General features: G+C 42.7%; 2 protein-coding genes across 2 annotated transcripts in view; both read right to left on the bottom strand.

Moving 5' to 3' along the window:
• LOC134848570 (alpha-catulin-like) overlaps positions 1 to 25,078 on the bottom strand; it is a 619,753-nt gene that overhangs the window by 483,509 nt on the left and 111,166 nt on the right. The gene's annotated exons all lie outside the window — the stretch shown is intronic.
• On the bottom strand, positions 15,893 to 24,832 carry LOC134848820 (basic salivary proline-rich protein 1-like). The gene is made up of 3 exons (XM_063866332.1): positions 24,700 to 24,832; positions 23,932 to 24,184; positions 15,893 to 16,660 (listed from the first exon to the last, which is right to left on the bottom strand). Exons 1-3 carry the CDS (start codon positions 24,717 to 24,719, stop codon positions 15,893 to 15,895), a joined length of 1,041 nt encoding a protein of 346 aa, XP_063722402.1. The 5' UTR covers positions 24,720 to 24,832.

Raw genomic sequence — 25,078 nt, 5'->3', positions numbered from 1 at the left:
GACTCGCACAAATATCTTTAACAGACGAATTGGACTCACGGTTGTCCGGATCAAGAGCGGTTGTTACTTCGGGCACGTTGCTGACAAATTTTGTCAGATGAAACCCACCTAGTTTAAGCAACGAGACTAAATCCCTACCTAATTTCAAGGCGTCATCCCTGTTTTGAAAAGAATCCAGATAATCATCCATGTAGAATTTCTGGACAACAGCCGAAGCAGCTTCAGGGTACTCAGCTTGATTATCCGATGCAGTCTTCTGCAAAGCAAAATTCGCACAAGTCGGCGAGTCACGAGCACCAAAAATATGACGCGTATATTGGTGAACTACCACACTTGATGTGGGGTCCTCCCGCCACAAAAAACGAAGTGAAGGTTGATCTACTTCACGGACTCCAACCTGTAAAAACATCCCTTCAATGTCAGCTGAAACGGCGTATTTATGCTGACGGAATCTTAAAAGTACAAAAATGAGGTTTTGAAGGAGATCCGGGCCAACCAACAGAGATTTGTTCAAGGAAGCGCCATGACATTTCGATGCCCCACTGAGGACTTGGCCTACCTTACCGGGTTTATTCGGGTTCAACACCGGGTGATGCGGGAGATACCACTCACGATCGGCTCGTGATTTGGGATCGTGTGCCTTAACTGTTATGACATATCCTTTTTGTATATCTTCTCTTATTGTTTCGGCGTATTTTCACGGAGCGACGGATCCTTATCTAGCCTCTTTTCCAAAGACTTTAATTGAGCTAAGGAGGAAAAATAGTTATTCGGTAAACTACTTTCCTTATCGTTCCAAAGCATTGGTACAATGTACCTCTCACCATCGTGAGAGGTGTCATTTTTCAAAACGGACAAAGCGCGTTTGTCGGCGGCGGAACGGGCATCTACCTACTTGAAGGCTCCATATGACTCCAACTCATACCAAGTTTTAATTTGGTCCGCAAGAGACATGTCTTCGACAACACACTTAAAGCAAGACGAGTTCGACTTAAAGGACGGCGGTAACGGACCACTTAAAACCCAACCTATCGGAAGGCGTACGGCGCACGGTGAAATAGAGTCCTCCCCCAGAAGGTACTCAACGGGTCTTATGGCATGGTAGAAATCCTGTCCAATAATTATTTCGACGTCCTCATACTTATAATGTATAGGTTTGATCGGAGCCAACTGCGGGTATTTTTCCTGTAATTCAGGAATGCTTATGCTATCCGATCCAATACGAATATGATCCTTAACATAAGCTCGAAAAGAAAACGAAAATTCACAATTATGCGTTTCGGCGGACACTTGAAAACTTACTTGATGAGTTTTTATCAAGCTCGTGGAATTAAATCCATTTATGGTGAGGTTAACGGGAGTGCCAACCAAATGGAGGCGTTTTACGAGATCGGCAGATACCCATGAGTGCGTGGAAGCACTATCGCAAAAAGCTAGGGCATTAGTAATCGTCTCATCCGAAGAGACGGCGAGTGATGCAACTGGCAGGAGGCCTTTAGTTGACTCCTGGCTATGAATATCGCCGACGGCAGCGTTAGTCGATACATGTTTAGTGTTTGCGTTACCTGACGCCGGGGAACTTTTAGTATCCTTAGGAGGAAAAATTTTCTCAGCTCCATGTAAGAGCACGTTGTGCGTGCTTTCACAACCTGGCTTGGGGCACTTTCTGGCCTTGCTACAATTACGAAAACTGTGATTGCTCTGTAAACATACAAAGCAAAGTTTTTGTTCGGCTACATGTTTCGCTTGTTGCGTAGCGTTTTTCTCTTTGAATACGGCGCAATTCCAAAGAGCGTGTTGACCTTTACATACAGAACATGGAGGGTACTTTGGTTTTTCCTTAGTCTTATTACTTACATTTGCGTTACTAGCAAACACTTTCGTACCTACTTTTTGCTTAACTGGTTTTTCAGACTTACCCTTAGAATTGATCGTTTTTAGCCTCTCATGACCCTCCGCCTTTTCTTTAAGCCATTCGTTGAAATCTAGCAGAGTTGGTCTATGCCATTGGCGTCTTACGGTTTGCATCGACCATGCCTCCTTAAGGTTCGGGTGAAGCTTACTCACAGCCTGATTAAGTAAGTTAACACTTTTCAGGTCGTCGTTAAAAGACAGAGACTTAAATACGGCAACAAGTCCAGAAATTGCAGAGGAAAATCCAATTACATTTTCCGAGTTATGCATTTTGAGCGGCGGAAAATTACTCAATTTATCTAGATGAGCCCCTACTACAGCATGCGGCTGCCCGAACTTTCTTTGAAGAGTTGCTAATGCGTCTTTATATAGTACTCCGCTATAGCTATACTCAGCGATTGCGGATTTTGCTTTACCCACTACGAGCGTTTTCAGATAGGTGAGCTTTTCATCGTCACTGAGTATGGCTGAATCGACCGTCGATTTGAATTGCCCAAACCACTCATGCCAATTAAGTGGGTTGCCATCGAACTGGATCAGCTTCCACTCAGGGAGATGATCTTTTCGGCTGTGCATGAGTATATTAACCAACTCTCGTGTCGAAAGTGGACGCTCGACGTCTGCACCAGGTGAATTACCGGGAGTTGGCTCTGTGTAACTCGAAGAGTTACCGTGACAATCAGGAACGAACGGTTGATTAGCATGTGAAGAAATTTCAGGCTGTGCAAAGAACACAGTCCCTCCACTTGTATAAGGAACAAAATTATTCGTAGGAACAATCGGAGTTACTGCGGAAAAAACAGTTGTCGAAGGAACGTAGTGTTGTTGAGCTGACATTAAAGGGGCAGCAACAGCTGGTCTCCACAAATTACTATACGGATTATAGTGGTCGCTTGAAAAGTTGTAACTACTAACGGGAACACCCATATGTTGTTGTGATGGGATTACAGGTGCTTGGTAGCCAGCTACTACTGATCCTGTAGTTTGATGACTCAAAGAAACCTGATTAATTGCTGTTGATGCAGGAACAAACGGTGCTACACCAGAAGGAACTTCTGCAGATGTTGGTGGAGCAAAATAGTTTTCAGAAGTTACCGGGACTACTGAACCTATGTTTGGATTGCCTAGCCCCGGATGAGTGAACAAAAAAGTTTGCTGAGGCAAATTATTGGAAACAGGTTGAATGATCTGCTGTAACCCTACCGGATTGTTAACGGAAACCTGCGATCGAACCAAATTCGACAAATTATGTTGTTGTCCGTGAATGTGGTTACTGTAATACAATCCCGGATCACTAGAAGCTGCCTGGCCATTATTCACTCCTGTAAAACTTGATGAGACCAAGTAATTTGTTGATGCAGGATAAGTTGCCTCAGGAGCTGTTGAACGAACGTGCTGCTCTTGATTGGGAACTACAACAGCATCAGGCTGATTGTGGTCAACAGATTCGACCCAGTGACGCGTACGATCCTTTTCGTCTATTGTTAGTTGTGGAGAGATTCGAGTTAAACCACTTTCCTCAGCATTCTCGCTGATTTCCGACAACTCATCTTCTAACTCAAGCCCTTTCAACTCAATTTCTGCCAGTTTTTTCCTATGTTCTTCAGCCAATTCTTCCAACTCTAAACGGCTTTGTTGTTCTTTCAGTCTTAATGATACCTTTGCCTGCCTCTCAAGTTCCTCTTGTTGTTTCTTTAAAATCATTAAATCGCGCTTTTTCTCAGAAAGTGTTTTCGACGGAGCGGCGGTATAACTAGATTTCTGAGAACCTGATTGCTGATGTCGGCTGCTTCGGTGCGACACCTTAGAGCGGGTATCTGTTTTATGCGACCGGGGTTTTTCACTTTTTTCAGAATGATGAGAAACTTTTGAGCTGCTATCTATTTTGTCCGGCTCTGTTACTGCCTCAAAACTTGTTTTATATGTGATAGCTTCCTGCAGAACTTTATCGTTGCTTTGAGTCAACTTATGAAGCCACATATCCTGTGCCGGTATCAATTCGTCGGGATTGGCACTTTTTGCAGCCATATCAATCAACTCAGTATTTATCTCGACCGCTTGTTCTATATAGTTCCTACATTTTTCAATATAAGTATCAATTTTTGAGCAACGGCTCTGACTCTCTATGTATTCTAAAATTATCTCGTGGCATTTATAAAGTTCGTTTTCGAGAGTGCTACGTTTCTCAAACAACTTCTTAATTTTCTTCTGAAACTTAACTTCCATGCTTAATAATTTCAGAAATAAATGACTCTCAGAAAATACAGTATTTTCACTCAAGTAAATCTACAAACTTTTACCTGGCGTTAAAGTTAAAGCTTAAACTGGGCTTTGTGAAACAAGTCTCCTTCACGCGGTTTTGGGACGATGCGGATAGTATACGGAGCGCGTGATCCAAGGAACTAGCTCCTAGAATGAATACCACACACTCAAGAGACCTATGCGACGGCTACGTTACGCTAAAGTACCACTGGGGTGGGGAAATTAAGTAGGTCGGTTGAACTCCAACAACGCACACGGAGTAAACCTGAGGATGAAAGAATTCAACTTAACTCACTTAATATCACCGTACCTGACCACTTAACATTAGTGTCGCGCAACGAAGTCATTAATCGGAGGGGCTGAAACGGCTTATATTTACTTGAAGCGAACTGGCTCACAGTTTCACCAATGTGGGTGGGGGATCAGGCAAATTGGTTAAGATCCAACAACACACGCGGAAAAAACCTGAGGATGAAAAAACTCAACTTAATTTGCCTGATATTTTGCTACCAGACCACTTACCATAAGGTTGGTGTCATGTTACAGCACAGTTTTGCAGAATTATGGGGACGTTCTGAGGAATTTTTGGCAATTTTTATTTTACTTTTTTCCCAAAGTTTTTCGGAAAATTTTGGTCAGCAGGTTCGAGTCGTAAATAAATCCAAAAAACTAGTCTAGTACCCTTTGTCTATGATCCAATTAACAGTCGCCTACTTAAGTCACATATGAAGTTAAAGAAAAATAGACACTATCTCTTGTGTTTTTCTACCTCGAACGGTCGGAGCCAATTCGGTTCACTTGCGACATGAGTCTAAAACCCTCGTTACAGCTTAAAAGCCACAACCAAATTACCCCCACTCGAGAGAATAAGAACGTCCATACTTAGTTCTCAAAATACCCAAAATACGCGAACGCCGTTAAAAACAGGCTCGGAACAGTCCGTACAGTTACTTTTTATTAGACAGTGGATCTTTGATCCATTTCAGATGGATCAACCTGAACTCTCCTTACCTCAACATAACAATTATAAAACACAATCAAGAAAACTAAATTGAATACTCACATACCAGCACAATCGAGAATTGGAGTAGCTAAATTAACTAGCGACTCTAGCTTTTTTCTCGATTTTTTGGTATCGAGAAAAAAGTACCACTTGTAGCTTGCTTTGAGTTAGGATACACAATAGAACATCGTATGTAATTTTATCGCACAGAAAGATTTTGAAAAAAAACTAGAAGAGTCTTACAGTTTTTGACGATTTTGGAGATTTTCGGCACCGGAAGAAGTTTCTCTCAAGACTTCGGTCTGTCGCAGAAAAATTGTTCAGCAAGCAATACTTGCGAAGTTCAACTGAATCAAAGATTATATACAGTCGTTGCTCTGATGATAGTCCTCGCAGTGGAACTGATTGTTGTGCAAACAATACTTTTGGATGATGTCCATCCAAGATTAAAGAATTCTCCTGATAGGGTAAAGCTTCTGTCAGCTGCACTCTGGAATTATTTCTTGATCCAACTTTCCAGTCTACGCCCAGAAAAGATACATGTAATGCAAGGTCGGCTCTTCTCTCTTGTTTTCTGCCATCTGCACATTTCTTCAACAAAACGGGCTCTTTTCTTCTGCAACCCGGATCTTGTTGATATTTCCCTCCTGCTATAAGGAATGCCACCACTATTAGGAAGTAATGCGGTTGCCGGTTATGTAACAGTCAGTTGGCAAAGCAGACAGATAAGTAGGCAGACAAAACATAACCACCCGTTTTATTTCCCAGACAATTCTCAACAAGTTTGATTTATGGAGTCGCAAATAATTGTGCAAAGGTTCCCTTGTCTTGAAAAGAAAGTAGTCGTTAAATTATTAAACAATCAAGGGCACTAACTGTCCCTTGTGGGGCGCCAAAATGTGCGCGTCAATCTCCAAGATTATATAAAAAACGGTTTTTAAACACTTTAATTAATGAGTATTTTCTCGGCAAAATAACTCCGGAAATATAACGGAAATTTGAAAATATAACGACAATTTTAACAAACTTTATCGTCGGTAACATCGGCCACAAAACAACTGCATAAATCAAAGCAAGCTGCAAAAATGGCCAGTATTTGTCCTTGAGACAAATTGCTCTTTTTAAAGGTCAGCCTTAATCAAGGCTGAACCAAATTGGAGCGAAAAGACGGTTAAAATCGGTTTTGGGGGGACCGAACCTGGTTACGGAGCATCACATCAGGTTCGGTGCACATTCGAGTTCTAGAAAGGAAATGACCTAGTCGGGATTCGAACTGGCGCCGAACCCGCCGGGATGCACCATGTATACGCTTGGCTACTGTCCCTGTATGCATTTACATTTATATGCATTTATACTTTCGCACATTTACGTTTATATGCATTTGTACTATTGTTTTATATTTGCGCTGCAACAATAATTAATATAGTTTCAGCAGTTGTGCAGCTAGAGGAGATCAGTGCTGTAACAACATTCCCGTGCGTAATGACAACAAGTGTTTTACAACCGGTTTTTACTGATAATCTAAAAACGATTTTTCAAAAAATAGGAACAATTTTAAACAATTTTTTGTTGAATTTAAACAACTTTTGGCAATTTTTTTTTCTATTTTTTAAACATCACTTGGTAAAGTATGTTTAAAAAATAGAAAAAAAATTGCCAAAAGTTGTTTAAATTCAACAAAAAATTGTCTTTACCAAGTGATGTTTGAAGAAAAAGACGTTTCAAGAAACTTCATGTATTTACGAGCGTAGTGTATTTTTACAAAGCTTTAGAAAAGATTACATCCCACCCCTTTTCACCCACTTTGTCCTGCTGTCTGCGCCATGTAAAGAACGTGTTTCGACACTTTAAATTAAATTCTTAAGAAACAACTTTAACTGGCCTTCGGAGTGAACTCGCAAAAATTCAAAGTTTTATGAATTTTTGCATGGTTAAGATATCAAATTTTGCAAACCATGACACCGTCGGTTGACCGCTTAAACATTATCATGATCTTGGATACTGTAATGTTTTAGCGGTCAACCGACGGTGTCAGACACTCCGAAGGCCAGTACCTGTCAATGATGGCTAGCACCGAATAGAACAGAAATGATTGACAGGAGAATAGAAACATGAACTAAATAAAGACTCAAATGACTGATTTAGCACCATGACAGCCATTTTTTTCGACTGTCGAATATGCTCTAACTTGTGTTTCTCTATGACTATGATCAGAAAATTCTGTGCGATTTGCACAATAGGCGTCTATCCTTGTTCAGCATTTGCAGCTGGTTTATAAGTTGGCTGAATTGTACTTCGATCGGCTTATATACCAACGAACAGCTAGAGTGTGAGCTCAAGACTGAGGAATGGACAAACTACAGAGGAATAATATTTGAACTTTGAATTTATAAGGTTTTGTAAAACTTTGGTTCATAGACTTTCCGCTTCTTAAAGTTTCGTGCCATGAGTTCGTTAGCTAGCAAGTACAATGAGCTCCATCTGGACATACGCAAAAAGACAATCCAATTGATGAGCCAGTGGAGGTGGTGGAACAAGGCCTGGACCCTGGATAGGGCGGGGAGACCATAGGGGGTCCATATATGGACATGTGGGGTATTGCATGACGGGTGTGGTGGGTGGTATGGTGTGGGGGTCCACTGCAAGGATGCATGGGGTGGGGGTGGGGGTGTCTTCTGGGGTGGGCAGAGAAGTCCCACTCCTGCCAAGCGGCTGGTCTCATGGGCTCTAAACACGACACGCATCCCACTAAACACAACACAAACACAAGTTAGGCTGCCATAGATTCATTTAGCATACTTCTGCCACCAAATAATGTTTAAGATGAGGCCATATAAAAGAAAGGATGTGGTCTTACGAGCCAATCGTTTTTTCTCTCCTTGTCGAAGTCATAGGTTTCTGTTCTTGGTATAGCAAATATTTTTTAATGCTAGAAGCCCCAGACCACTATATAAAATTTTACAAACGAACTTCTTCCAAAATTCAAAACAGATAATGTAATTTAAACATGTCATAACAATTACTGTTGAAGTCATAACAATTACTGTTGAATAGCTCGGCTACTGATGGTCCTATCTATTATTTTTGAGATGCTTCAGAAAAACATTGACAATGTTCCTGTACTTGCAACTTTTTCTACTCACTGTTGGGGTTGTATTTGCCCAGTCTGTGCAGGTTGCTTCCCCTCCCCATCAATCGGGGCTCATCCCTCATCCCATGTCTCCAGATGGGCTTGTGTCTACTAGGCGCAGTCCTGAATTTGCTCTTCATTTTAGTGTTCTTCTTTGGCGACCCTGGTCCTATTTTAATGTGACATATACAGTTCGACCCAACGGGTATGGGAGAAGTCCCTTTGCTAAAGCGCAGAGCGGGGTCATTCTCTGGGTCCATACAGTAACAGGGACCCTCGTCGACAGTTTCGTCCTGAATCATGACATCTCGCATGTTCACAGGAGGGGGTCCGATCCCTTCACATTGGATACCAGCATCATTCACAGTGTGCTGCACGTCTGTTGAGGGGGAACTGATTCTAGTACTCGGTGGCTGACCCGGAAGCGAAGCTGCGGATCCGACGGAACCTACTGATTGCATCCGAGGAGTTCCCACTATCTGAGAAGATCTGTTTGGGAACTGGTCGATATCTGGATCTGGTTGGTCTTCAAAATCCTCGTCATACACTTCTTCCTCAGCTCCTATTGGCTCAAACTGTTCGTCGAGTTCATTTCCATCATAGTCCATTTTGAAGTTACTGTACTCGAACTGATCCTCGCCCTCTCCTTCCTCCTCTCCCAGTTGGTCCAGCATGTCTTGCTCATACTCCGTATACGGATCCGGTGGAGGGAGTGGAATTTCCTCGAATAGTTCTTTCTGGACGTCCTGGTCGAGAGATTCCAGCAATGATGACGATGACATTGGTTGACTGAGTAGCTTATGTGTACTCGTCAATGACTTCACAATTGAAGTGCTCTGGCTGTCGAACGCTTCAGCTTCGCTTCTCCGATCGGCTCCAACAATGGAGCGTAGCGTCGACGCCTTATTTTCTCTGTACAGACTCTGTGTACTGGTTCGGCTCTGGTTGTCGTCCTGGAACTGTACTTGAGGAGGAGTTTTTCTCTGTAAGTAGTCACTTTGATCTTCGTGGAAGGGTCCAGGGGCCGGATTCATTTGGGGTTGTGCCTGGGTCTCATGGAATCCAGTTGATCCCATCGAGCGGGCTGATTGAGCGTCCAAGTTTGAATAAATGTCAGTTTGGGTTTCTATGACATACTGATATCTAGGCAGTCCATCCGGTCCTACTCTTTCGGCCAGCTGGTCAGAAGTATCAAATACCTCAGTAGCTTGTTCAATCAAAACTGGCTCCGCGAATTGCAGTTTGCTTCCAGTTGAGTTGACGCTGGGTGCTTGACTCCTGGAGAATTTGAGAGAAGGTGCTTCTAGGCAAGAGTAATCATCGCAAGGTGGAGTGCTTTGGCCTCCCATTGAGGTGCCCGCACTGTGCATACTTCGAGGAGGCGACTCAATCGGACTGTTTCCGACACTCTGCTTGGACTGATAGAAGTCAATGTTGCAGCTGTTCTGACAACTGGCGTCGCATTTTCCACAGTCGTCTTCGTCGTCAAAATTGTCATATTGGGTTCCCATTTCAGCTACACTTCCCCCCGGAGGTGGCGAGCTAGTATGGAGCGGAGGATCGTAGTTAGGGTTGCAACTGTTCTCACATTCTGGGTCGCACTCACACTCGGAGCTTTCTTCTTCCTCGCCTTCGTTTCCTTGTTGCTGATTGTAATCATCATTGAAATCGTTGTTGAACTCTTGATTGAAGCCACCATCATCGTGCATTTGGTTATCGGGGTCCTCGAAGACGTTGTTGTTGACAAACACTTCGTTGTCATTGTATCCAATATTATTGTTATTTTCATCCATCCAGTTTTCGTTTTCATCCTCTTCGTTATCGAAATCCTCGTCATCATTGAATGATTCTTCATACTCAATAGTGTGATGAGAGTGCGTTTCAATCGGTGAATCGTCATCACTCACAGATCTGATTGACGTGATGTGGATCTCGCTCACATTCTTGATTGACAAGATGCCTTGAGGCTCTGCAGGTGGTTCCAGCATTCCACTAGCTGGCGAGTAGTGACTACTATTCGATTGCACTGGCGTCATAGCAAACTGGCCCTCGTCCGGACCGTAATCCTGTTGTGGACCCGGGCACCGCTTTCTTAACATTCTCCGTCTTCTTAGGGGACTCCCTCTTCCCGACGATTGCATTCCCTTCCTGCAGCCGAGACGTGAACAGGCGGGTCCGCAGGCATGACAAGCAGTGGAGCACTTCCCGAGCACATCTGACGGCTCGCAGTTATCTTTGGTGCATTTAGTTAAGTTGTATCGCGAAAAAGCACAGTTTCTGTCATGCGCCGAAACATACTGATCTCCTTCATGATATGAGGAAGGAGGGTTATGGTAGCATTCATTGCCCGATGTCTTCTGCACCTTGGGCGTTCTGGGAGCCAGTCTCTTTCTTAGGGGTCTCCTTGGCAGGAATCGAGTGGGCACTGGCCTCCTCTGTCCGTATCCAGAACTGAACCCGAATCCTCTTGGCGATTGGGATCCCTGAGAATAGGCGGGCGATTGTGATTGTTGCTGAGGATGTGTATGCGGGGGGCTCAGGTTTGGGTTGGGTGTCTGGCTGCGACTACCACAGGGTTGCTGACAGCAGTCTGGCTGAGGGCCTGCACAAAAAAAAGAATTTCCCTGTTACATGTAACTAAACTTAACCCAACACCCGATCAAGATCTGCTCCACTGCAATCAACAGCGCATCCAATATTATATAATAGAAACGACTCTTCATGTCAGAAATAATATACCTGAGCTGCACTCAAATGAAAATGAGAAGATAGCATACAACTAATGCAAAATTCGGCCAGCCCAGTGAGCTTTTCAAAGCAAAGCGTGTTACACGAGCTGAAACTAAGATACCCAAACTTGAACATTCATCCTGTGGTCAAGCGAATTAAACAGTTGTACTGCGGTTTCACGGACAATACAATTAATATCTTGGGTAAAATCATAGTTAGATTTCAGTCCAACGGGTGGATATGTGAAGAGACCCCTTCTTATGGGAGGACACGAAAGAGACATCCTGGGCAACGACAACCTTCCAAAACTGGAAATCGAAGCAAGACAGTAGAAGTGCCCACTTTCGAATTGTACAGTCAGCGACTCACTTGGGAAGAGTAAGTCCAATAAACTAGAATTTCTGACAAATGAATTTTTTGTGAATTTTAAAAACAGTTTAAGAAAATAGGCAAGATACCAAACGACCGTAAAGCCGTTAAGTCACACATTTCCAATCCCTTTTCATAAGCAGAAGAGTGCCCCTACATTTATTATCGCGAGTGAATGAGGAGTTAAAAAGAATGGAAACAGAGGGCCATTTTGAAAAACTTGAGAAAGGCGACGAAGGTTGCTTTATAAGTTCAATTGTGCTCACTAGAAAGAAAAACGGTGCAATTAAACTTGCCTTAGATTCACAATTTTTGATCGACCAGATTTGTAAAAATAAATACCAGATGCGCCCAACATCCACGAATTTAATGCGAGCACTCCTTCAAGCTCAAACAAGCGTTTTACAGCCCTGAGACCCCCATTTTTCAGCTCAAGTTAGGGGTCTTCCGCACATCCACGAATTGATGGATAATGTAGTTTTGCAATTGTCTGATAATACCGACGGGCAGGTCTGGTTTAGTAACCTCGATCCAAAGATAGCTTATAGTCAACTCAGCAGCTAAGGAGCAGTAAACAGTGCAACTTTAGTATAGTAGGAGATACCACTGCGATATACAGATTTTTAACAGGACTTTATGGTTTTATAGAATTGACGAGTTTCAAAGAGTCATGGACTCACTTTTGAAAGGAATCCTATTCACAAAATATTATCTAGATGACATGCTAGTGGCTTTAAGGGAATTCTAGAAGAACAACATAAAATGGCTTGATCTGTGGTTGGAAAAGCAGACCTCCCAACTCCAAAAAACATCTCCGAACTTCGTTCATTTTTTGGTTCGATTAATCAATAGGTTGAATTCGTCCCGAGCCTTTCCTCCTCAGTTCCCCATTACGACCATTACTCAACAAAAGTCAGTTTACCAATAGAACTGCAGTCATTCCATTGCATTTGAAAAAATGAAAATCTGAAATTGTAAATTTTCCCGAGAATAGTCATTTCGATATCAAAGAAAAAATAAGATTAAAAACAGATGCCTCACATAACGGCTTAGGAGCCACACTTGAACAGTTTCAAGAGGGAGTGGAAAACCATTGCGTTAGCCTCCAGTTTTTGAATAACCATGAAATGAAATACTCCGCCAATGAACTGGAAATTTTAGGTGTAGTCTTGGCAACTGAACATTTTAGAAACTGTTTATATGATTCTGATTTTGAGTTCGATAGTAAAAAAACATTGCACATCAGACTTACCCGATTGGTAATCAGTTTTTTGCCATTCAATTTCAAAATTTCTCATCTTGCGGGTAAAGATATGGGATTCACTGATTTTTGATTAAACCTGCCTTTAGGCAAAGTCTCACCCCCTTCCAACTACGATGAAAAAATCATCGTGGTTTCTATCGACCTATTTTAAAACATCTTAAGGAATTCATTTATTTTTATTTTTGTATTTAGAGTAACTGTAGATCGACCGTCGGTCGCTGTAAGTACTATTGTAAATACTAACTTCCCGTAGGGTACGAATAATTCAAGCGATGTGATCGGTCGAAATTTTACTGATAGCTCTTTAGCTTCTTTTAAACTCATTTCTTGTATTGCCCAGTAACTCAAAAATTGCAATAATGCCCTCGTTAGATCAAAAAACTGTTCATCTAATTGCTTCCCTATAGATTATTCCAAATTTAAGTTTTAAAACATTTAATCTACGGATAAGGCCCGGTTGCACTTCATAATGCTTAATTACCCTAAAGTTTTAGGACGAGACTCTAATTAGTGATCATGCGGCCTTTTTGGAACGGTATAAGGCGAGTTTATCCTCACCATAATCACCGCTAATACCAGAAAATCACTATTCTAAGAAGCTTCTCCAAATCATGACAAAGGACGATAAAAATTTATGGGACTTAATAACCACACTAAAGAATGGCCGCCCACTGTGAATTCATGGATCGTATACGAAGAATTGCGAGAAAGACTTGCTCACTAGGGACAAGCTCCTATTCCTGGACAACAAACTTGTAGTGCCAGCAGCGGTCCGAGGGGCGTTCAGTTCAATTTTGCACGAAGCCCACCCAGGCCACTTCGGCATTGAATTTCTGGCGGAATATATTTGGTGGCCGCATATTCATAGAGAGATCTATCACCATGGCAAGTTTTGCAGGCAGTGCTTGAAAGCCGGTAAGAACCTTAAATCAGAGTCGAACATGTGTCATGTTTTTTGTAACACAATTTTAAACCTTATAACGAAAAGTTCAATATCTAATTTATTATTGTACAGTAGGAGATCATAGATTAAACGGACTTGTGGAAAGACTTGTATATACCGTAAAATCCAAACTTCTGCTTTTTCGTACGGATTACCCAAATTGACTTTGAAATCCTCAATCGAAAAAATGATTTGGAACTTACGAATTACCGAACAACCTTCCATCGGATGTAACCCGTTCTAAAATTTTTTTTACCGCACTGCTAATACTCAGTGGAAAAACCTGTCTCTGTTGATAATCGTTTAGATCAATGGAAATCGATTTTGTCGGTTCATCGGGCGGGGAACTGGAAGCTCCATGATGGGGCAGAGTAGGTTGGATACGAAGACGCAGACATGGATCTTTCCTCAGACTCAGAAGCGAACCTCCATCTGGCTGAAGTCTCCTCAAGAAATCGGACGATCCCGATCAGTGCCGCCCAACGTAGACCCCCTTAACAAGCGAAACTGACCATCGGCGGTTATATTTTAAGAAGAAACAACAATCGGAAAAATGGAGACCCGCAAGGAGGCTATCACTGATCCTTCGGAACACACTGTTACTCTGTAAAGTGGACACATTTTACAAAAATCTGAACCAGCGATCAAAAAAAAAACAATTCCGTAGCCTCCAAAAGTTCTTGTTTATCCACGACTTATGGGGACCGACCGTGAAAACATGCTGATTTTAGCTGGTAAAAAGAAAAGGTCGCTACTGAAGAAGGCAATCCGGACGGACTCCCTTAGGAAGCCAATTTCTGGCAACACGACCCTGACGCTTGGAACCATTCAGATCTTGCCGCAAATAGTGATCATTCCAGAATCGCCACAGAAAATATCAGGTTCCTATTCTTCGTCTTCTTCGCTGAATTTAAATTCATGGGACGGCTTGGTTGATGATTATTTCGAAGACGTTTCGAACAACAACGCTCCGATATGTCAGGAAATAGTCAGCCACAAATCATAACAATGACTTGAGTGTTACAGGTGACTATTAGACGCCGAATGCAGAAACCGAAAATTTGTGGACCGATGGTCACTGCCCACTCAAGCAGACTACCTAGACAATCGATGTCTGGTTCGGCAGTAGAACCAGTTTTGCTGGGTATCTCATCAGAAGAGAGGCCCCTCATGGTCACTCAGACAAGACCTTCAACCAGACCTTGACGAAATATACGACCCTCACAGTTTTACGGGGAGCGCAGATACGTTGATAACGTAGAGGAAAACGAGAAGATATCTAGACTCAAGGGCGACTTAGCGACGCCCCCAGCCTTCCCTTGTTGGTCAACTTCGGACTTAACCCTAAATAATCTCACGAACAGACTATTGTCGCCGAAACAACTCATATTTGGTCATCGAACAATTCAACTCCAACGGGGGCTGCTCATTCTGTTCACCTGACTTCTATGACTCTATGAGCAAAACCTCCTTGACTATTGACCAGGACTCGAGTTACTTTCTAGATGAATTTGATGCAAGATTCAATTAAAACTCCAAGAATTCAAATAAACTCCATTTTTTTATCATCAACGTCATAACCATTTTAAGATTTTTTTGACAATTTATATTGCCCTATCATTTTTTAATGTGTACATTGGGTAGCGTATATTTGTTTAATTTTCTTTGTTTTATTAATGTTATTTGTTCAATTCACCCATTTGTACAAACTTGTACATACAATCCCAAATTGTAGATTTTTAATTTTCGTTTTTTTTTCATTTCATTTTGTTTTGTCTGTTTGTAAACTTTGTTCACTCTAATTTGAAAGAGGAAATGGGTGTATATATAGTTTAGTTTTAGTTTTATTCAAAATTTTATTATTTTTACCAGAGGGGGAATGTTGTGAGATGTTCATTTTGTTTGATCTATTGACCTTTGGTATTGATTAGATAGTTTTTTATTCATTACATGATTTTTGGACTATTTTGTTTTGGGCTGTTTTGTATGGGACTGTTTTGTATAAGCACCAAAAAAAAACAAAGCAAAAACTAAAACAGCCGGATATTAAGTTCCTCCCCGGATATTAAGTCAGGAACAATTAAAGAGTTAAACTGGCTGTAGAAAAACTGAGAGGCAAATCACAGTAATAGTGTGAGTCTTGCTAGGCTAATTTTCTAGTTTCCTCGAGTAAGACATATCGACGGCATAAAAATGAAGGATTTTTGTAGGCTTTCTTTGTTTCCAAATGAAATCAACCGATTATGCCGTTCAAATATAAAAGAAGATATCAAACGATCATTTCTCACTTGAAATCCGTGGAGGCGGCATGGTCATCATCATCTGTTGTTGAGGTGGATGCTGAGGTGGCTGATACTGTTGCATCAGGTGGGGACTAGTCTGACACCCTACTGTCGGGTGGCACTGCTGAGGGGGATGGGGAGGAGGAGGGGGAGGAGGTGGGGGTTGGGATGGCCATCGGCGCTCTGGCTGCATCTGTTGGCCCCTGGGCGAGTAAGGGGGAGAAGTGCCCACTCCCATGTCTCTTCTCTGAATATGGTTGGGCGAATGCATAGAGTACATGCCCTGTGGAATTTGGAAGCCGGGCTCTGGAATCAGTCTCTGGTTTGTGATTGGGGCCATGAAAGGGTAGCCTGGTCTGTATCGGCCTTGCAATGGATCGTGCTGTTCCCCCATTCCCCCCTGCTGGTAATATGGTCTGGGTGTTTGTTTCTGTCCTCTGCCTGGAGGGGATGCCATCATCTTAGGCTTTCCCCTCCCTCGCCCCTTCTTTCCTTTCCGGGGACTCGTATTGGGCCCCATGCCCATCGGAATAGGATGGGGAGAGTGTACCATGTTCTGACTGGGCGAATCAGTCCGCCACTTGGGATATTTCTCCTTTTTTGGACTGTATGTGCCATATCCTTCTGGGTAGTATCCATAAGGTGCCTTCTCATTTTTTCCCAGTGGTCCTGTTTGGGTCCAGAGGTCTGGCGTTTCTCCCTTCATGTGGGATAAATCTGCCCGGGTACTGATTTCACTGTTCCTAGCCATCTTTATCAAGACCTGCGAACCATATATTTTTTCCATGATAGCAGAACGAAAGCTAGAATCACAGTTGCTTATCTTAGGGAAAAAATCTAAGCTTCGGCTAGTTTCATAAGGTGCGGTTGGTTAATTTACAAAACATGCGTAGTAGTAAAATTTCCGGCATACTGCAGTTATGCAATCCGATTGGAACTCGATATCATCGTCTAATTGAAATGTTAAATTGTAGATATTTAGAGATTAGAAGTAATCATTGAGATTTCCCTCAGTTGGAGTAGGGAAAACAGTTTTTGTAAAAATCGAATACTGAATTAAATATGATATATAAATAGATAGAATAGAATAATGTATATAGAAATAACGATTCCAGATTGATTAGATTGTTTTATTAACACGAATGTTTTTATCGACTAGATTTCACACATTAGACTTTCGCAACTGGCCGCTTCAGCTTCTCAAGTGACACACGATTTGGCTGGTGAGATTTGTCCTTGAATCAATTTACTGCACTATAAGTAAATAATTAAGACATAGTTATATAAGACATACATAAGTAAATAGAATAGAATGAGGTACCGAAGGTCGCCTCATGACACTTCCTCCTCTAGAAAAAATTTATCATAGTATAAATTTTGGAATGTATAAGGCAGAATAATGAGGAAAACATTAAGCGCTTAACCCAATCACAAGCCAAATAGAGCGTAGTTTATGTGAGTTTTAAGTTTAAGAAGTTTTATCATGCTCGTCTATTCTGATTTTCTTAAACGGAGTAGTTTGCTCTTTAGTTCTGGGAAAAGGCAACTGCGATCCTTTTCGGACAGTCGGGGTGAAAGGTGTAGTAATCGTCTGTTCTGGGATCGGTTGTTGTGACGAAAACTCCGCAGGGTCGGAATCAGTTACGCTCTTGACCGAATGGCGAAGAGGATCGCCATAAAACCTCGTCGGTTTCTTGGACCGACCAGAAAATCTGGTAGAATCGCTCGTAGATTGGGTAGTTGGATCGCCATCCTCCGCATGACCAGTAGCCGCAGGGCCCTGAGTTGCAGTCTGAGGAACGGTGCCTGAAGTCTGTGGCTGAAGTGTGTTGGGCGGATCCTGAGGCGTTGCTTGAACTCCTGTGGAAGATTTCGAGGTGGGGTTTGTCAGAGGATGTACAACCAGAGCTTTCGATGTAGCATCCGCGGGAGCCAAACCTTGAGGCGCTGCAACAGGTGCCTCCACCAACTCAAGCTGGGGTCCGGTGACTAAGGAGTCCTCGCTTGATGACTCTGCCGTTAGGTCAACCACCTTGCACTTCGAAAGTTCATTTATTTGCCTCGGAGCTGGAGAAGTAGATCGCTGAGATTGAGGCCGTGGAGGAATTCGTCTCTGTAACCGTTCTCCCACCGTGCCAGGCGTAGCTGAAAACTTAGGGTGGTTAAAATTATCGAGAGATAAATGTTCGATAGACTTTCCCTTTGTCAGTAATGTAAGTATGGTCCGTAACCCGATTAATCTTGATTTTTGCTAGTTTGAACAGAGGCTTTCCCGATTTTCGATCAAAAACTTTCCGAAAGATTTTGACTCTTAGAGGATCTTGTAAAACTAATTTTTTTAATTTACGTGTTTTTGAGAGTCTTTTGGGCCTCGAAGAGGACGACACGTTCATTCGCTGGGAATGCGAGAGTGCTAGCGCTGAAGTATCTCGAACGTTGTCGTAAAAGCGCAGAGTTCCCTTTGTGATCCCCGATTTCAGCGAGTTTGCGAGGTCACTATTACGAGCCGCCAATTCGCGGAGAAGTTCTTGTCCCTATTGTGGAGGCACATTCCGTTTCCACTGCTTCCAGGTGTTAACCGCCTTTGCAAGGTTCTCCAAGGCCTTGTAAGGTTGACTATCTGCTGGACGCTCGCCCACACCAAAGAGTGGCTTGTATTTACAAGGGATGTCCGGACTGTGTGACGCTCCTCTGGGTACAACTTTAGCCCTATCGCGGCTGTAGTCTTGGCTCGATCGCTGCTCCGGTGTTAGGACGTTTCTCTCCAGTCCTTGCGCTGAAGTAGGAGAATGACCAACATTATCACGCGCTATCGAAAACTCAGTGTTAGGCTTTCTCCCATAAATGTAGCTCAAAAGGAGATAATTTTAACGTAGAATGCTTTGTTTTCCGAATATCGTCAAAATTTTGTCGTAAAGTCGACTTCAAAATTTTAAAATTAGGATCTAGTTTTTCTGTTCCCAGCTTTCGTTTAATGGTCTGGATCGACCTCTCTACCAACCCACAACTTTGATGATACCCCACCGCTGTGAGGATATGTTTTATGCCTCTACGTTTGCAAAAATCCTTAACAACATCAGAGTTAAACCCAGATCCGCGATCTGTCCTAATGGTCTCCGGTATGCCATAATTACGAATATACGATCATAAAAATTTGACTATTTTTTTCGCACTGGTTGTCTTAGTTAACATCACCGAAGGAAACTTAGAAAAACGATCTATTGCGACTAGAATGTAGATTTTCCCCTTCTTATCAACTATTAGGGGACCCGCAAAATCAAGTTTCAATTCTTGATTCGGAGCGGACAACGCTGGTAACGGCTTAGCAGAGTTATAAGTGGCTGAAGTTTTGATGTTCTTACCAAATAAAGTACACTCCGGGCATTTTTCGCAGACGTTAACAATTTGGCGATTGAGAAATGGCCACCATATATATTCCGAGGCGTCTATCATGGCCGCCTGGCCAGGATGCGAGCGATAGAGTCGAATCAGAATGGCACTTCGTAATTGTTCGGGTATGGCCAACTTATTGTCTATCAGGACACAATTGTTCACCACCGCCGCCTTCGTCCAGAATTGAGCTATGTACGCCCCCAGTTTGTTGAAGGATTGCACATCTTTATTGATGATCGCAGTCCTCATCGGCCTGAGGAACGGGTCTTCCCCTGTCAGCTCTCCCATCAGATCCACATCGAACAAGCCTGGTAACCCGACCACTTTCTTTTTGTCCGGAGTGACCAACGGTTTGTGGTTATTCTGAGTGTCTCCCCCTGTCTGGCCTGTTTCGTCTGCCTCTGCCTCCGGCACTTGTCGAGGAACTGAGCAAGGGCCTTTCGTGTCGTCTGTCCTCGGGTGACCACAAAACTTTCTCTTGAACGTCGCATTCTGGCAGGGTTTCGGGTACGTATCTGATCAATGCGGCTCAGGCGATTCATAGGGTGAACTATTGAGAGTCCGGGTCTTTGTTGACTTGAGGTACGAAAATTAGGGGAACTATTAGAAAAATTTTCAACGAAGTTGAGGAGATTTGTTTGTTCGATCGTGTTGTTTGCGAAATCAACAGTATTATTAGAAACATTAGAGTTATTTAGAGTAGAGTTTAGAGTAGTGTTTTGAGCAAGATTATTTGAAGTATCCATAGCGTGACTGAATTCTGAGATGTAATGTCGGAGACAATGAGTTTGATCAAAAACTTCCGGTTTAGCGTATCTCATTTGCATACTGAGCTGTGATTGGTCGAATTACCAGAGCATGAAAAGTCGACCTCTCGCGACGATGATGTACAATCACGATTTTGCATACTAGCACATGATTGGCTGGTTGATTGAGAGCACGAAATAACGCCCTCTATTGGCGAGAAATTATGACGATAAATTAGCATATCCTTGAGGGGTTGGTTAACAAGTAGAGTATTATTCTCGACGCCCTCTAGGGACGACGAGCGAAACTAATTGCCAACATGCGATTGGTGATATGAAGCAACTGGTGATTGGTCCACCGCTTTAGTTAAGAGGTAGCTGATATTGCCTCCAGTTTTACCAAACGATCTGATTGGTTGAAGTTGGTTACAATATGAAACTTACCCCACCGGCACTATTCGAGGTCTGGGTTGAGTACTAATCGAGTTTAAAGCATCATGAAAAGCTTGAATAGATTTAATGACGAACAATTCATCATGTGATGACGGTAAAGGTTCTTCAAAAGTCGGGTGTCTCGACATATAGTTCACAATACCCAGGGATGAACCGGGAATATGTTCGATCTGATAATCGAACGGAATAAGACAATCCGCCCAACGAAAGAGTTGTGACTGATACGATTTCTTGCCATGCGTTTCGTTGAGGGCGGAAATAATTGCCCTATGATCTGTTAGGATAACAAAACGCTGACTAAGTAACTATGTACAAAAATGTTCACACGCCCACACAATGGCCAGAAGCTCTAACTCATTGGTACTATAGTTGATTTCCGCGGAGTTTAGAAACCTAGAGGCAAACGCTATCGGGGCCCAAACATTTGATTTAACTCGAGAAGCTTTTGAAGCATCATAGTGAAACAAATTGGGGATGTTTGCGGTGAGGTTTAAAATTTTTTGAAACGCATGATCTTGCTCTTCCCCCCACAAAAAGGAATTCTTATTCTCCGCTTTTAACGAAACTCTGAATGCGACTGTATTTTTGTGCAAATCCGGAAGGAAGTGTTGAAGGTGATTGAGGGTCCCCATAAACGATCTTAACTGCTTAAGGGTTTTTGGTGGCAACAGGGATTTAATAGCCTCTATTTTCGAGAATTTCGGGGCGTAACCGTTTTCATCGACTTCGTACTCTAACCAGACTAACTTGTTAACTGAGAACTCACATTTACTAAGTTTCAACGCCCACACTTCTTCATTCAATCGATTCATGACTCTTTCGACCAGTACATTATGATCCTCAATTCTTCCTTTAGTGACAACCAGTGTATCATCAAAGTAACATATGACCCCTTCCAATCCTTGAAAGTACAGTTCATCGCTTTCTGGAATTCCGTAGGCATATCCGTCAGTTCGTAGAAACCAGTCTTGAATCGATATGTGCCTGTTGCCTCTCCACACAAAATACCAAAGTTACAATGACTACTGGTTAGCTCAGATAAAGGTAATTGACTGAAAGCGTATTTAAGGTCAGAAAAGTAAACCACACGTTCCCAGGTGTGTCTCTAGTGATGATTTGAGCCGCCGAGTCAATTAATTCATGCATATTAGGCATTTGATATTTGTTTTGCCAGATTTGAGCATTCATGGGTTTAGCATTGAGTGCAAGTTTTATAGACCCGTCCTTCTTTGCTGTTAGTACTATGGGCGCGATGAAATGATCCGTGGTACACTTTTCTAATTTTTCAATGTGCTTGTCTTTGATTAACTTTTAAATCTCAGCCGTGACTCGATCTTGTAAATGTATAGGGACTTTTCGGTCTTTAACCTGTCTAGGCACCAAAGGATCCTTAAAATTTGTGAATACTTCATCATTTTTCGACCTCCCCAGCCTGCTGAACACAATAGGGTACCTTTTCACAAAATGATCCCTCCAGAACTGTGAGGTCGGATCCAATTCCTGCTCTTGTTCCGCCAAGCTAACTTCCGCCGGTTTGCGTTGCACTGTTTCAATTCCCAACTGCTCATGAAGGTTCAGCCCGAGCAAATACCTTGTACGATTTTCGGAAACCAAGAAACACGCATTGTCGATTTTCCATCCGTTCGACATAATTGGGATTTCTAGAGATCCAAACAGTTTAATTGGTTTCTTGTTATAACCAACATAAGTAACACTTAACGGATATCTCCCGACGTCCGTAAACTTAACATTGGGAAGCCGCCTCACTAGTATTTCCGCCGTTTTCTTGTTCAAGAAGGACACGGGACTGCCAGTGTCCACCGTAGCATAGAAAAAGGAGTTACCAGAACGTATCTGAACACTGAGGCTCATTGGTTGTCCTCCCGCTGCCTTCAAAAGTTCTACATTGTTAATCTGTACAACGTGTCTATTGCCATGACTCCATATTCCGGCTCACTGTCACCGTTTACGTCAATTAGGTTACACTCTTGATCGGAAGATACCTCCTCATGTTGTACCATGTTAACACGTCGCTTCGTAGTGTTACACACCTTAGCAAAATGGCCCTTCTTTTTACAAGCATTGCAAGTAGCTTCTCTGGCCAGACACGACCGGCGGTGTTCGAGGAAAAACGGGTTACCGCAAATGTAACACGGTTTATTTTGACTTTGACGTTGATTAGGGAGGTTGACAGCTCCTCCACGGCTGCTGTTTCCTTGGTTCTTGAATTGCTGTACTGACGAAGTCGGTTCCTGCTTGACTCGAATAGAGTTGGTATTGTGGGAAGTAGTGTTGTTATGCGGGAGTAGTTTCTGAAATTGTTCTGAGGTCTTAGCCCCTTTCTCATTCTCCAATGCCAATTGCAGAGTATCATCAAGATTAGCCTTCGCTCTGATTAGTTGCCGCTTAACCTCCACATCGCGAATGCGGCCAATGAATAAATCCTTCAACGTCGCCCTTTCCTGATCGAGCGGCCAATTACACAGCGCAGTTTGAGCGCTAAGTCGGGCATAGAATGAGGAAAATGAATCATTATCCTGCATGAAAATTGTATTATACAATTTGATTCTTTCGACTGTGTAGTCCCGCTCTGCCTTGAAAAGATCCTCGCAACATTTGTGAAAATCAATAAAAGAGCAAGTATTGAGGTCTAGATGAGGGTAAGAATCCAAAAATCGTTTTTTCCTTCATTTCCCAGTGCGAAAAAGCGTGGGGATTTCAAACGCGCCTCTGCCTCATGGTAACACCAGTTATGTCCAATGCGAGTCCCTTTCCTCCTCCTCTCTTGATTGTACTCGTCAATCCTTCTATTAGCTGCTGCGACACGAAGATTCCTATTGGCTATATCTGCTGCGATTTCATCAATCCCCTGAGCTTCAGGCTTCGGTTAAGGTTCATCAACTAACTCTACAGGGGCAACGAGCACCTCCCCCGGTGAAATATTGTCTTTAAGACTAACGGCCAAGAAAAACTGTCCCACCCAAGTCTCCTAAATGAAAGGTGGGTTAACCGATGTTTTCGCCCAAAATGGTGGTATTCCGAGTAGGTCAGTCCTGTCTTCATTCACAGGCATTGCTGGCTGCGCCATGAGATTTCCCTCAGTTGGAGAGGGGAAAACAGTTTTGTAAAAATTGAATACTGAATTAAATATGATATATAAATAGATGTATATAGAAATAACAATTCCAGATTGATTAGATTGTTTTATTAACACGAATGTTTTTATCGACTAGATTTCACACATTAGGCTTTCGCAACTGGCCGCTTCAGCTTCTCAAGTGACACACGATTTGGCTGGTGAGATTTGTCCTTGAATCAATTTACTGCACTATAACTAAATAATTAAGACATAGTTATATAAGACATACATAAGTAAATAGAATGGAATGAGGTACCGAAGGTCGCGTCATGACGATCACAAGTAACTGTAATTAAAGCGTACCTCTTCTGGTACCATCATTGGTTCCGGTTCTGGTTTCTTCTTCTTCTTTTTTGGACTCTTCTTCTTCCGGGGACTGCTGCTCCTGCTCCTGCTCTTGCTCCTGCTCCTGCTTCTGCTTCCACTTCTACTCCCACTTCTACTCCCACTTCTACTCCCACTTCTACTCTGGCTCCTCTCCCCTGGCAACTCAGCATCCGGATCCCTGCTGTCCCTTCGCCCAGAAGACTTCCCCCTCTCACGGTGACCCTTAGATCTAACAAAGCCACAGTTTCAGCAAGCAACTTCAATAGAGTCAAATAAACTACTTCACTAAAACCATTCAAAGCAATTACTAATAGTTTGATGCGATACAAGTTAGAACAGGAGTCCTTGGCTGTCGAAAAAGCAATTAGGCATTAGTTGATAATCCACCGTTGCTTCGTACTGATCTCGGTGCTATCACTGAGACTCATAATTAACGTGTTTATTCAAATTTAGCTTCATGATGTTTCTTAATAGTTGTGATTTCTACAATCCGCAGAGGGACTATGAGCATCTAGCCTGTCTAAGCATAGTCCATTGCAAACTGAGTTATAATGTTCTAGCAATTTTTTGCGACTCAAGTTTGTTTTTTGAGACTAGATTTTCATCACTATTGAGCCGAAATCGTTCGGGCTGAGGTAGAGTTGAAGCTAGAGATCAAAGGATTTCATTGCCATTGGCAGCGGATTGAACTCACGATCTCACGATCGCAAAGTGAAAGCCTTATCATTATGATAAGTGCCTCACCTGGGATCCTGGTCTTGCATCTCTTCGAGATCCAGGTACTCCACCTCATACTCAGTCTCAGTCTGCGACTGACTCCTCTTCTTCAGAATAGACTTCGGAGAACCTCCCGTGGTCTTCCTGCTTTTGCTTTTGCTCTTACTCCCTCTCTTCTCGTCTCCTTCTTCTTCATCTGAGCGACCTCTGCTTCTCCGCGACGACGACTTTGACTTGCTTTTAGAGCCACCTTTACTGGACCCTCGCTCTTTCGAACCCCGACTGGATCCCCTGGAACCCTTACTTGACTCGCGCGATGATCCCTTTCCCGATTCCTTCTTAGATTTGGACCCTTTTGGATCTAACAGTTCTTCCGAGTCTCCCTCTCCCTCTCCGTGCTCGCGAA

This window comes from Symsagittifera roscoffensis, chromosome 6 (assembly GCF_963678635.1).
Source record: "Symsagittifera roscoffensis chromosome 6, txSymRosc1.1, whole genome shotgun sequence".
NCBI lineage: Eukaryota > Metazoa > Xenacoelomorpha > Acoela > Convolutidae > Symsagittifera > Symsagittifera roscoffensis.
This window is presented reverse-complemented; position numbering and strand designations above follow the sequence as displayed.

Coding starts and splice junctions, on each gene's coding strand:
- LOC134848820 (XM_063866332.1), bottom strand. CDS start 24,719: ATGCAAGACCAGGATCCCAG. Junction 24,185..24,699: donor ATGCAAGACCAGGATCCCAG/GTGAGGCACTTA, acceptor TGGCTTTGTTAG/ATCTAAGGGTCACCGTGAGA. Junction 16,661..23,931: donor CAATGATGGTACCAGAAGAG/GTACGCTTTAAT, acceptor TATGGTTCGCAG/GTCTTGATAAAGATGGCTAG.